The sequence below is a fragment of the Amblyomma americanum genome, chromosome 1 (assembly GCF_052857255.1).
Source record: "Amblyomma americanum isolate KBUSLIRL-KWMA chromosome 1, ASM5285725v1, whole genome shotgun sequence".
Lineage (NCBI taxonomy): Eukaryota > Metazoa > Arthropoda > Arachnida > Ixodida > Ixodidae > Amblyomma > Amblyomma americanum.
In genome coordinates, this window is record NC_135497.1 from 285,478,796 (window position 1) to 285,492,620 (window position 13,825).

The window sequence follows — 13,825 nt, forward strand, 5'->3', positions numbered from 1 at the left end:
TGAGATGAGGTTACTCAAAAGGGATTAAATACTGAGCAATATACACGAAGGATGTCTGTTCTTCCGTACCCAGACATTCAGGACAAATGCATTTTTCAACGAGAAAGAGTTTATGAACGCCATTTCTTCATATATTGTAAGATTTCACTATAACAGCCAATATATCCACAGATCTCCCATCGGCAGGCTTGCATTTTCTTGCCATTAACTGCAAGCGATTAAAAAACTTTAAAAGAAACATTTTGCTACATACCGGAAGAATGGACCATTACTTTCATTATTTACTTGACGGTACCTTACAATATTCCAATATTCAAAATTATTATCGAGGGATGCTGAACATGTTCTTGGTTGAATCACTGAAAATGTTCTACCAAAGAAACAACATTATTCCTAAACTGTCACTTGATTTTCTGGCTTGCCAATGCTTTAACCTCTGCAAGTGGCGCGCATTTGGAATCTCAGAACACTAATCTATTGTGCTCGCACTATATACCGTTCCGTGCTCACTCAAAAAAGCATTGAGTTATGCTAAGATATTTGACATGTTTGAACGCAGTTTGGTTTCCTGCGAGTATGTTCAAGTAACCTGACTTCTTATACTGAGGAAGAAAATTAGCTGTGTAGTAAGACGAGCGAAAGCTCTGTTAAGCGTGGTTATCCAATCTGACGCATTTCTTTATCGTAAAGATAATCAGATTCCGCTTGACGGCGAAGATACTTCGTCGAAGCACTATAGCTATGGCCCCTTGCTCATGCATGGCTTTGGGTGAAGGAAAGCATGCTCCACACGCTTTTATACCGTAGCGCACGGCGCGTCACGCGATTTCCAGCAGCTGCGAGAGTGCCGTCGGCTCCACATACGCAGCTGTGGTGAGGCGCATCGAGTCACGTGACGTGACATCAGAGCCAAGCCTCCGCTCCTCCTAGTTTGAAGGTCAAATTTCATAGCCACATGACCTTCCTCTTTGTACAGGCGGACTAGAGCTTTCGCTCTAAAATATTTTTTTTCTTTTAGTCATTCCGCTGAAGTAAAGTGCTCAAAATTGCTATTCTGTTGATTTCAGTGCTTAATACACCTGTGGTACGTCAGTACGGAGATGCAAGTCTTCGCCATCACATTTCCATTCGCCATGCTCCTTTCAAGGTATGCTCACCAGTGTTTGAATATTTTCTCTAGACTGTTCTTCCATGGAAAATCCTATTCATACGCACTCATAAAAAAGAGGCTGAACTCCTGCCTACAATGTCAAGGCCGTGAGTGATTACGTCTACATAGCACAAACGTAAAACTCTTTTTTAATTTTCTCAGATTCTCTCAAGATAAAACATTTACACAATAGGTTATTGAAGCTTATAGTACGGTATCTCGGCTAGAGAAAACATTATAGTTTAAGGCTTTTATAGCTTGTTTCAAGTCAAGAGGGTTTTCATTTTTCTGCACGATGTTTTAGCGTCCAGTGACTAATACGACTTGGCAAGCAGTGATATTGCATATGATTTACTCAACATACCTGTACTCTGCTGTGTAAACTTCTTTAAGCAAAGCTGAATTGTATAATTCAGTCCAAAAATATAAAGAACAAGGGTTGGTACCGGTTCAGGTGCCACAATCTCTGGCGCCCTCTCCGCGTAACCACCGTTATAATGAAAACTTGTGTTTTCATAGACGGTGCTCCAGACCGGCTCTCCATTTTCCCTTATTCCATTCTGATCACTCTCTGCGCCACCTGGCCTATGCCGGCGATAACAAAGATCTCGACATCCTTCAGTCAATTATTAAGTGTAAAAACAATGAAACATTGATCGAATCTCTATACGCTGTTCCAGTTCACGAGGAATTTTTCGTTCGCTTGATACATTCTCGAGCAACCAGCGTTTATAGCAGCGTCTTTCGTCTAGATTTGATGTTTTGACAGTTGTTGGCGTCGTATGTCCTCTAAGTAATTTCGTGCTCGACATAAGTGGCAACTTTATGATCAGAGACTTACCGTGGTGGCGCAGTGACTGGCGCTTGGCTGCTAAGCCCAAGTCCGCGGCAATGAATTCCAGATGCGGCTGCCGCACTTCGAGATAAGCGCACTGCTAAATGTGCCCGTGATCTGAGGTATGTTTGTTCAAGTGGAAAATGGCGGTTGAAATTAATCTGGGGCCTTCCACTAAGGTGTCCCTCGTAGCTCACTTTGCTGCTACGGGACTTCAAACCGCACTACTACTACTACTATGAATACTATTACTACTACCATTACTATTATTATTACTATTACTACTACTTCATTACTAAATAACAAGGAACATGTAAAAAGCCACAGCTCTCAACCGTACAACGTTAAACAAGCCGGCGTTAAGTTTTCACCTATTGGATGAGTGAACATGTGAAGCAATCTTATATCGGTATGCGGTTCTGCATACGAAGTTTTCTCCTCCGCAGAAGCCGTACATAACTGAATTCATGCTTGCAGATTTCCAAAAGCCACTGTCACGGTGCTTGTGCTGGCCTCATTCGCCTGCAGCACCTTCACAGCGCTGCGAACGTACTTCTCGAATCTGCTCTTTGGCATGACAACGGGCACGAATGACGGAAGGTACTGTTGTGCTCACGCATAACTATGTCATGATTTAATGGATAATCTTGTTGTCGAATTTATATATTTTGTTCTTGTGCGCCATGCAAGTTATAGCGACTGTAGCGTCGATCAGAAAAATAAAAAAAAACTCCCTCGGCCTAAACGCCCGCTTGTTCGGGTTCAAATTTCGCACAAAAGTGACATTTGGCGGTCCGTTTTGTTTTATATTACGTCCGTGTGGGGTAACTGCCTGATTCGGTCAGAAGTGATCAAAAATCTCCATCGTCTGCAGTGACGGCGGACTAGGACAGCAAGCTTTCACAGCAGTTGCACCGGTAGCGTCATTTGCACCCAACGGAGGAACGAGTGTTCTGCCGTTAGCTACCCCTGAGGCTCAGGCGAAACGCAAGGGGGGAAAAAGCGGTTCGCGATTGGTTTGAAAGTACTTTCTCGAATACTGTACCAAAACTGGTCGCAGAAAACATTGTTAGCGCGCGACTGCCGCACTCCCAGTGCCTTGCGTCCCTTCCATGCGCTTCTCCGCAGCCTCGGTAGAGTCCTCGTTCGTCCGGAGAGCACGAGATGGCGCTACCAACCCTATCGCTGCGAAAGCATGCTGCTTTGCTTCGCCATCGCCGCAGACGATGGAGATTTACGAAAAATTTTGACCGAATTAGGCAGGTACTCCACCCAAATGTAATACAAAACAAAACTAATCGCCAAATGCCACCTCTGTTGGAAATTTCAGTCCGATGAACCTCGCGGGTAGAGAATTTTTTTCGATTTTCTCTGATGGACGCAACAGTCGGTATTTAAGAGGTCAGAGTCTTCTTATCTTTTGCAGGCGTGTCTTCAAAACCCTTGAGCTCATATACTTTAGGCCAATAACACATGTGGCGACATACGTAAGCGGAATACTGGCAGGGTACGCAGCGGTGAAATACAGCAAAGCCAGAATACCTCGTGTAAGTATGCCTCGGCCGCAGTCACATTCGACTCCTCCATTCATCCTACAGTTTTCGGTATAAAAACGATAACCTATAGCTATGCAGTCCCAGAGTTATTAGGCATGAAAACTACTGTTCCGCAGGTTGTCATGGTTTCCTTGGAAAAAGCCAGTGTCTTGCGTCTATGTATTTAGCTCAGTTGATGATCCTTTTATTTTCTTGCAAATTTCACGCCGTGTTTGTTGAGCCTTGAAAACGACTTTACTTCTAAGTTGTTTATGTTTCGTGCTACATCATTGATCTGCAAATATAATGCGTTACAGGCCATTTGATTATAGCGCGCAGATATCTTCCGTGTACTACACTAAAGCTTGTCGTTGAAGGCTGCAGTCGTTGAAGACAGATTTACAAAGGCGGGGTTGGAAACTTGTGACAGCCGTACTGTCGCCGCGGAAATACCGATCAGTATTGGTGAGCACCAGGTACATACGTCGTCCTAATGATTTGTCAGTGCAATTGAACAAGATCTAGCTTCTGTCATAAGGCCCCCAATATTTCTTCTAAACTTCCACAAAAATGCGAGCGCCGCTGCGAGATGAACGACATAATCACAGGCGGACTGCATGCATAATTTTTTAGTGCCTGTGGTCACAGCAAACTCTGGTATACCAGATGTTTCAAATTATTCGCTACAAATTTTTCGTTTAAAAGCCCAGAGAGATAGACCGGTGTGGTCTGCCTAGGTGGACTGTGCGGCAATGCGCACGTCGTATACGTGATAGAGTGCTATTAAAATGCGATTAATGAAATACACTAAACACGTTTTTTTTTCTATTTTAAGGGGCAAGATTATGTTGCAGAATTCAAGGAGGCCAATGTAGAAAGTAAACCCTATTTTTAAATTTTCGGAATTGACTTCGTGGTTCAAGATACTGAATGTCAAAAGATGACTTTGAAGAAGACTTTTGAAGTTGTCTTTTTCATGCTTCACATCGATCAAATCGCGTCTCTGCGCATGATGTCGTCACGGAAACAACGTCAACGTCTTCTACATAATAAAACACATGAACTGCTTAAGCCTTGCCTTCAAGCGATATTTGATCAAAGTGTAATGTGTCAAAAGCCAACCTAACCAGTTTTTAAAAGCTTTTTCTTCCCGTTCGATATCTCCAACCACACCGCCGATTCCGATTTTTTAAAATCTTGGTTCGCTTTCCATATTGGCGGCCTTCAGTTTCGCGATGTACTCTTGGGCCCTAAAGCCAATAATGAAAAAGCTGCCTAATTAATTTTAGTAGCCACCTTTTAACTGCACTCTATCAAGTAGACAATGTCCGTCTTGAAGTACATCTGCCTGCGCAGAGAAAAACGAGATATCTTTCACGGCTTTTAAAAGAAAAATTGGCAGCTAATAATTTGAAACACCTGTATATTAGTTTCGATTTTCTTTTTTTTTCTCTTAAAGGTGGTGCAAATCATACTGTGGGCTGTGTCGACTGGGGCAGCGTGGTTTGTTCTATTTGTGACGTTGCCGTGGAATCGGGAAAACATTCCGGGCCCCATCACCAACGCTATCTACGGAGGCTACCACCGACTTCTATGGTCGTTATCCCTGTGCTGGCCGGCCTATGCATGCGCTACAGGTTACGGAGGTACGTGAAATGTACCGCACGCCCGAGACAATGTAATGGTTGTGACAATCTGAAAAAGAAATTAAGATAAACTTCACATGTCAAAAAAGTCACCGACGACCAATGCGGTGCATGTAGCGGTGTACGCGTTGGCATTAGCAAACGCATATGCCACCGACTCTGTGACCGATGTGAGTGGACGGAGAGAAATCACTGACAGAAACGCAATCCTATTGCCGATTGAGTGTATGAAGTCCAGTCACTGAGACCCCGACGATGAACCCGTTACAGCATCTCACCGGGTTCGTTCATGGTCAAAGCGTGGGGACTGCGATTTAGTCCTCTCATTGCCTCTCCACTTTGCTGATTGGCCGCGGAGCTTCCTCCTCTATACCCCGCCTCCCCTCTCAACAATCTACTCAGTGGCATCACGCACCAGACCGACAGATTTTGCCTTTTGAAAAAAAAAAGAAATCTACATTCAGTTAAGCACCGCGATTGATAAAAGCGTTCATAGATTAGGACAGAAGCTTGAACAAGCCCTTCCTGGCTAAGAAGGTACTGTTAACATAGTCGCTTGAGCATCATAATGTCATACAGCACAGCAAGCACCGAAAGCGATAAGCCAATGCGGAATTGCGCCTCCCACTTGCAATTCCATTTGTCCTTGCGTTTCTCTGGATATGTATCGTATTTTCAGCCCTAACTTTGATCTTGCTTCGGTGGCTTCAAATCTGATGCCGTGTTTGTAAAACTCTGCAGAAATTGAGTACAACTCAGTTCGCATTCTGTTGCTGTCCGCTGGAGGGGGCTTTAAAACGCCTCAGCAAAATCTGGCTTTGATGAATCATTTCACTTCAAAACTCCCACCTCGCAGGTATCTTAGGGCGGATTTCATCGTGGAAAGGGTTTTTGCCCCTCGCAAGGCTCACTTATGGCGTGTATTTGCTTCACGGAGTGTTCCTTCTTCTTCGAATGGGCTTGGTCAAGACTCGCTTCAACTTGGACGACTTTTTTCAGGTGAGCCATGGGAGTCGCAGAGTGAAGACGTGATAGCTTCAAAGACATGCTGTATAGTGATATAAAGCTGTTCGCAAAAAAAAAATGAGAGAAATCAAAAACGAACACGCCACCAAGCAACATCTTGACTTTACTTGTGAGGGCGAAAATTAAAGGTGACATCCACAGTATTCATGACTGAATTTCAGAAAGCTAGAATGCCCCCATCACACGGGCAACTTCAATTCCCATCGAGTCAAATTTCGAAGGCGTTCCAGATGCGCCGCTGCCACATGGAAAATTTCAATCACCATTGAGTAGTGAGCATGCAGTCCGACAGATGGCGCTAGGCGTAGTAGCGTGTTGGGATGCCTCGCGGGGTGCCTGGATGGGCGAATGCATGAGCCAGTGCCTCTTTCTAAGATAAAGACAACACACTTATCGGCGACTTGTTGCTTCTACTCTCTCGTTTGCGCCGAGCGCAGCACGGCGGCGGGCTGTTTGGAACAAAAAGTCGGCGTTACTCTTTGGAATTCTGAACATTTGGTACTCCAACAAGATAGACTTGTACCAAAGAATGATGAAATAGTAAATTTTAGTCTGTTACGCAATAGTACGTAATAGTTCCCGCATCAGCTTCCGATTATTCACGGTGCCTTGTAACCAGTAGTTACTTTCGCACAACGAACACAGAATATCTGTACGCAGTTCATTAAATCGCAGGCTCTAAATAACGAAAAAGTTTCCAACAAACATGAGGCTTTATCTCGAGCTGCAGCAAAGCCGCATCTCCCCCTCCGGTATGAAACAAACGGGGAAAAGTGATGAAAAAGGGCTCCATTCGTTTATTCAACCCAAAAATGGTATCGGTGTAATCCATCGCGCATGACTTCGTGGCGACATGCCCCATAGTGTTTTTTTTCTTCTTCTTTCTGCCTCTCCTGCTGCCAGCAGCAAAGATGTGCGATTTTATTGTTGCGACCGGCGACTCTGAGGCGACAAACCGCCGTCTCTGGACGATCGGAGGAGATGGGTCTGCGGAAGAGAAGAACGCAAACATTATTGCTCCGACTCCCCTTTGATAGTTTAACACGCAGTGTTTGCATGATCCTCCATGGAAGCAGCAATGAGCCACGAGGGGTTATCGGGGGCCTTTGAACCGAATTTCATTGTTGCTCTGTCCGAGGGAGGGGGTCCCCTGCCGGACGTCCTTTATAACCAGTACCTAATTTGCGCTCGTGCATTCCCACACTTGCTGTTGGGATGAGTGGTTGTTTATTGATATTTGCATAGGCTACCGAGCGATCTTTACTTTTCCCACTCAGTTATTCAGCCCAGGTGTGCGGCTGTGGATGCATTAAAAGAACCAACATGGAGGGTCTTGGAATGGTGGGTGACTGCATCTTAGGTGTTGGTACTGAGTTTGCCTCGGGAATGGCTTCTTTTTGAATCAGTAAACATAATAGACTTACGACACGGCTGGAAATATTGGGGCCGCGTGGGATATGAGCGCTCATGCAAAGACGTCGAATGCGTGTCCCCACGAAAAAGAAGACAGACATTCTGAGACGACTGACAAGAAATAGTAGAAACTTACTGGTTTGGAGGAAGTGTTTCCTTTTCCATAGCGATTGGCAGGCTGAGTTCTACACAGCATGACATCGATGCGTCTGTTGACCAATTCCGAAGGCGGAAACTCTGGGACCATATACATGTGGTTATTGGGGGCTCATTTAAACATGTTTCTTCGAGGATCAGTTTTAATATTTTTCTTTTGACTTGTTTTTCGTCTGTTATAAATGAACAGTTAACCTAGGGATGAACTTCGTTCTCGACTAAAGCGACTTAGCAGCTACAACTCAGAAAAATATCCTAGCATCTTGTCAACAAATACGTCCAGTCGAAATCATTCATATTTAAACGCAGTTTTCTGCATGATTTTGTAGTTGAACATTCCACTAAGAGATACAATGAAGAAATCATGACCGTTTTGTTTCAGACGTGTCCTCAGCTGTCCATCCCAACGCATTGTGGCAACGGATCGTCTGAAAGGAAAAAATTGCCGTTAATGCGTGAAATTCTGCATATTTGGTGCTGTAACAAGACAGACGGATCCAACAGAATGTTGAAAATTTGGATGTTAAATGCTCAAAAATAGTGATTATTTGGAAGTTCATTCTCCACGCAGTCCGAGATACTTGTGAGCAGCCGTTACATTAGAAGGATGAGTGCATCATAATTCTTCGCAATTCGGGGACCCGTAAACTCCAAGTTATGAATACGAATGAAAACGAAATAGCCACTCTTCCCTTCCAGTGCAGGCGCACTGGCCACCGCAACAGCTCGCCATAACTTCTCGATCGCCGTGCAGTTTCAGCGACTGCAACACGCGTAAAACACACTGCAATCAGCCTGAAGGTTACCGCCATGAGAAAAACAAGTATGTACTGCCTCTTTGCAGTTCAGTCCCGTTGTTTCAGTGGCCACTCGTAGCACGGAGACCGCACCATACGCACGACGGGTAGTACGTGACCGGCAACGGCAGAACTAACATGGCGCAATGAAAGGACAGCAGCGGCGCGGAGTGTGTCAAAGGCTGTCTCCGCCCTATCAGCGGAGGTGCGATTATGGAGGCGCCCTACAACATGTAGTAGAAACAGGAAATCAAACAGTAACCAATAAGTCACGTATTTGAGTAAGACCGTTACTTAATTGAAGGTGGCTCAGGACAAGGTATTCAAACATCTCACAGTTCGGCACAATCCGCTGAGAGCGATAGCGAGGCGATGACGAGCGATGATGCAGGCTTGGTTTAAACAGCATCAATTTTTGGTTGGCTAAGCTGCCACAGACGAGTGACTGTCCAGGACGTCCCTTCCATTTTCATGGCTGGAATCGCTAAACCCGCTAAGAGGCGAAAACAAGACGGGGCATAACAAATGCAGTCGATTCTTTACATCTGGCAGTCTGCGAAACTGCCATTTTTACTGCTGAATAAAAATTAGTTCTTGAACAAGCTCGCGCAGTTTTAAATTTTACATTTAAAACGATATGATTTTCTGTGTTTACTTCCAGTTTAATTTTTTTTTAACGTGTGGTGAGTGCGAACCTACTCTGAAAGTCCATGAGATTCGAATGATCATCCGGGAACTTCCTTCGAGTTATTCCCCATCGAGTTCAATGTTCACTGAAAACCGCTGTGTGACACTGGTCTATCCCCCATTGAGTCTGTTGACAAGTGACTGAATGCGCATTGAAAGTGCGCGCGTAATAGGGGTGACTTCTCTTCCATGGCCCCCATTCGGGCGCATAGCCGAATGTTTTCTTTCGCGTCATTCCGGGCTGGCTGCTATTTATAGGCCAGGTAAAGCCGTTTATCTTATCGCGGTTTCGGCTAAACCGGGATTTCTCATACTGCATGCCAGATGTGCCGAAATAAATACTATCCAAACAATAATAACAAACTGTCATTATATTACACGATCGCAAAAATTACCCTAGCGGCAGTTCATTCACTCGATGGCTTCAGAAATGCTGCACCGCAATACATAAGTAGGCGCGTTGCCATAAATTCAAAAGAAAACGAACCGGCATCCGGCACTGCCTCACGTGTAAGGCGTATTCGTGGCAACAGCTGTATTCGGCGGATAACAAAGCAATCCTAGGCTTCTTCGTACCACGCGGCCCTGGCGCTCACGCTGAGCTTTATTCACGGCTTGCTGCTCTTGCTCGATCCCGCAGAAACTACGCAAAACTTTCGCTTCTACCCGCTTTCGCGCCCTTTCCTTCTCTTCATTCAGCGCGCGCTGTTTCACACTGCAAGAAATACTTTCCGCTTTCAGTTCAGGGAGTTCCTCGCAGCGCACACATTCACATGTCCGCATTTAGCCAGACTACAGCGTGTCCTGCCTCTCTCTGCTGCATGTTCTGCCGTCTTCCCTGTAGTCCTTGAAGCACAAGCGTTGCCTTCGTGGCGGCCATGTGCTGTTCCTTCGAGCGCCCACTCCTCCCCTTCTCATGCGTACCCTTGCACTCCTTCATGGCTCATTACAGGTAGGGCCGTTAGACTCCAAGTTTAAGGACGGATACGCAGCTAATACCGCCGATAAGAGATAACGCTTGCCTGCACTCTAAACACGAATAAGCCCTATACGGCAGTGAAATTGGAGTAAGCTGTCCGTTAGTGCACTACCCTTTAGGGGCAGAGTATGATGCCCAAGTTCCGGATAAGATTTTGACCACGAAATACACGGAGCTCTGTTATCGACCCCTGTGACGCAGACATCATTGCACTAACCGAAACCTGGCTGCACCCCAATGTTCAAAGCAGTCAAGTATTTTACAGGTAATCACATTTCACAGTTCATCGCTGTGATCGTGTTGGTGGCGGCGTGTTGCTCGCGATAGCTAAATCCATTCCTTCCTACCCTATTCACAATCAAACCGACTTCGAATCTACGTGGACATGCGCAGAACATGGCCACAATAAATTTATTTTTGGTGTATGCTACCGCCCTCCTTCGTACTCGTCCACTTTTGTTTCCGAGCTTCATGACGCCCTTAACACAGTATCAACACGCCATCCTACTGCCATCCTACTGCCATCCTACCGTCACTTGCCTCTCGTCGCTATAATTCTCGCCTTTGTCTTTTTCACTAGATATACTTCCATAACACCCACCTGCGCAATGAACTAATCTCTAATCCGTCCTATCACTCTGCCCGCGTTGACTGCTCTCACAAAGTTGGTATTATTTCTTGCCGTACTAATGCCTGTTCCCACAGTTTTATTCCCCGCACATCACAGGATTGGAACCGCCTTCCCGGACTTATCGCCGGCATTGAAGACCATCATCACTTTAAAAATGCACTAGCTAACATCGTATAATTAAGAGCCTAATCAACTTGTATTTTTTATTTTTTGTTGCGTTGCTTGCTTTTGTTTAATGTGTTATCATTTTAATCACTCCCCTCTGTAATGCCAAGCGGCCCTGAGGGTATTAATAAATGAAATGAAAATGAAATGAAACGCTGACTCGTGTCAGGGGAGGTATATTCGCACTCCAACGCATAGTAAGTTGATGCATTTAGCAATGGAAGGAGGCTTTTAAACGCGGAACCGGAAGTCACAGGTTAGCAAATAGGGGAGGTTGAAACCTCAGTTAAAATCTTCGTAACTACGTGAACTTCTCATGGTTCGAAGAGAGAATCCTTTTACGTCGCCAACTGTAGGTATTTCGCATTTTTAGTGATGGAAATCTAACCCAGGGAATGGCCAGCATGCCCTGCGCCTGAAAAAGATTGCGCTAGAGGACAGCCTACTCGCTTTTTACTCCTTTCGTGTTTAGAGTGCGTGGTTACTCTTGGGTGTTTCAGCTGCTTCATGGCACTGCATTTTAAACAGCTCTAATGATTTGGGAACAAGGCTGGCATCATCAAGATTATCACTGATGCCTCCTCTTAAACAGTCACCTATAGGCGGTCTCACCGGTAGCAGCAGCTTGTGAATGCGCCTAAGGAACATAGTCAATTATGTATTGACATTAATTAACTGTGTGCCTAATTATCTGTCGCATTTTTTCTGTTATAGCTTTAAGCCGAGCTCTATGGCGCTGCGGCCGCCGCAGTGTCTTGACGCGTACTTTCAGCTGAATTTCCGGGATCAGTGATCGCTTTGTATGTGTCCTTGTGAAAGAAACAAGACTTTCACACAGTCTACCATATGTGACGAGTCAGTCCAGCTGAGTCAGGGATGTTTTGTATAGATTGAACAGTGAATGAACAGCAGTGACTACTTTGCCAGCAGGCACTGAGCTGAACTAAGTATACCTACACCCTGTCACCCCGCTCTAGTGATGGCTCGCTCTCTGGCAGCATACTAAATGCGACCCTTGGGCTTCACTGTTTCTCCCCTTGCTTCTGAACCGCAATATCGTCTTTTTTAGGCAACAGCATGCTGCCTAATATCTTTGGCAGCTAGTTCTTCAATGATGTATAACCATGAATACAATTTTACGGGATGCAGACACGCGGAAAATATTATTAATGCGCTACCGCACAACCCAGTCACCTGCCTTTTTTGTTATAAAGGTTGGAGACTGGATATAACCTCATGCTTCAATGCTTTTAAGTGAATGTTTTCACGTGACCAGGTAAGAATAATTTGTTTTCCATGAACACGAATTCCACTGCCTTCGGTCCACGGCTGCACGCCGGTGCTCTCCAGCTGTGGCGGCTCACCGAGCTTTGCATTTTATTACTTATTTGAGCTACATGCATTTTCGTGATCTAAAAGGATAACGACGTCAGTTAATAGTCGGTATTTGCTTTTGTTCTTTTTTAGCGTTCTTGTAGCTGTAACCGCCCTTTGTTTACAATCCTTGTAACATTAACTAAATAGCACAGATTCAGACTTCGTATTCCCTTTTTCCTGAGGGAATTCTAATCTTATGTAACCACAGCACACGCATGGGATCTCATATAATGAAAATACCGCATAGCTTGGCCGTATGCGCACCAGAGGTTCAACTTTATCTGGCGGCTATTGCTGTAATATCAGTCATGTTAACTCCTGGCTGCTGCTCTGAGCCTTTAAATGTGAGCGTACGCCAATGGAGCGCGACCGATCAGTTAAATATTACAAAGCATGCATTTGTCCATGTGCCTACCAGGGGGAGAATATTTCTTTCTTTCGAGGTTGCAGTTCGATTTGCGTGTGATTGAACCTATTTGTAACTATATCCGTTTCTATTCCTTTTTCAGCTGACAAACACGCTAGGGATCATAACCCTCAGCTATTACTTTGCATACCTCCTTTTCCTTGCCTGCGAAGGCCCCATTGCAAATATTTTCGAGTGCGTTTTAGATCACAAAGATACAAAAACATCACAATCAGCCACAGCACCTTCGACGACGCTGGCAGCAAATCAGCAAATCAGACGGCTTCCGTGAAAGTCTTACAAAGCTTTTCCCGGATTTGAGTGTTACCCACCTGCTGCCGTCCTACAATATAGGACCAGACAAACGTACACCATCTATCTTGTGCCCTTCGTATTCATTATTCGCTATAACCATCAAGGAGTAATAAAAAAGAAGGGGACATCTGAGCCATTCTTGAGTGTTTCTTGCGTCCGTGTGAATTTTTCTTCACCCAAAATCAGCATCTACGCTTACCCTGAACTGATGGCACGAAAGAAAAAGGTTATTGCATGATATAATTTTAGCTTCCATTTACGGAAAACTCCAACGAACGTCACTCGGAACCTGAAGGCAAAACTTTCCAAAGTATTCAGCAACTTTCCACCCGAACAGCATCCAGCGGAAAACTACATTCCCATAGCACTGCCCAGACCTAGTTTCGAGCCCGTGCGCACACTGATAGAGCGACTTCGTTTCATGATGCTTCAGACCATTCGGCCATCGCCACAGTTCGTTTTAAGGTTTGGTTTATAGGGGTTTAACGTCCCAAAGCGACTCAGGCTATGAGAGACGCCGTAGTGAAGGGCTCCGGAAATTTCGACCACCTGGGGTTCTTTAACGGGCACTGACATCGCACAGCACACGGGCCTCTAAGAATTTCGCCTCCATCGAAATTCGACCGCCACGGCCGGGATCGAACCCGCCAGCATTTCGTTTTAAACATGGCATTTAGTGAAATATGCTCTATGTACACCAACTATAT

The 13,825-nt window shown here is 45.1% G+C and overlaps 1 protein-coding gene across 1 annotated transcript; it reads left to right on the forward strand.

Moving 5' to 3' along the window:
- Positions 1-690: 690 nt before the first annotated feature.
- Positions 691-13,101, forward strand: LOC144097704 (nose resistant to fluoxetine protein 6-like). The gene is made up of 6 exons (XM_077630351.1): positions 691-1,147; positions 2,463-2,585; positions 3,412-3,532; positions 4,980-5,166; positions 6,023-6,165; positions 12,907-13,101. Exons 1-6 carry the CDS (start codon positions 1,101-1,103, stop codon positions 13,093-13,095), a joined length of 810 nt encoding a protein of 269 aa, XP_077486477.1. The 5' UTR covers positions 691-1,100; the 3' UTR covers positions 13,096-13,101.
- Positions 13,102-13,825: the final 724 nt, after the last annotated feature.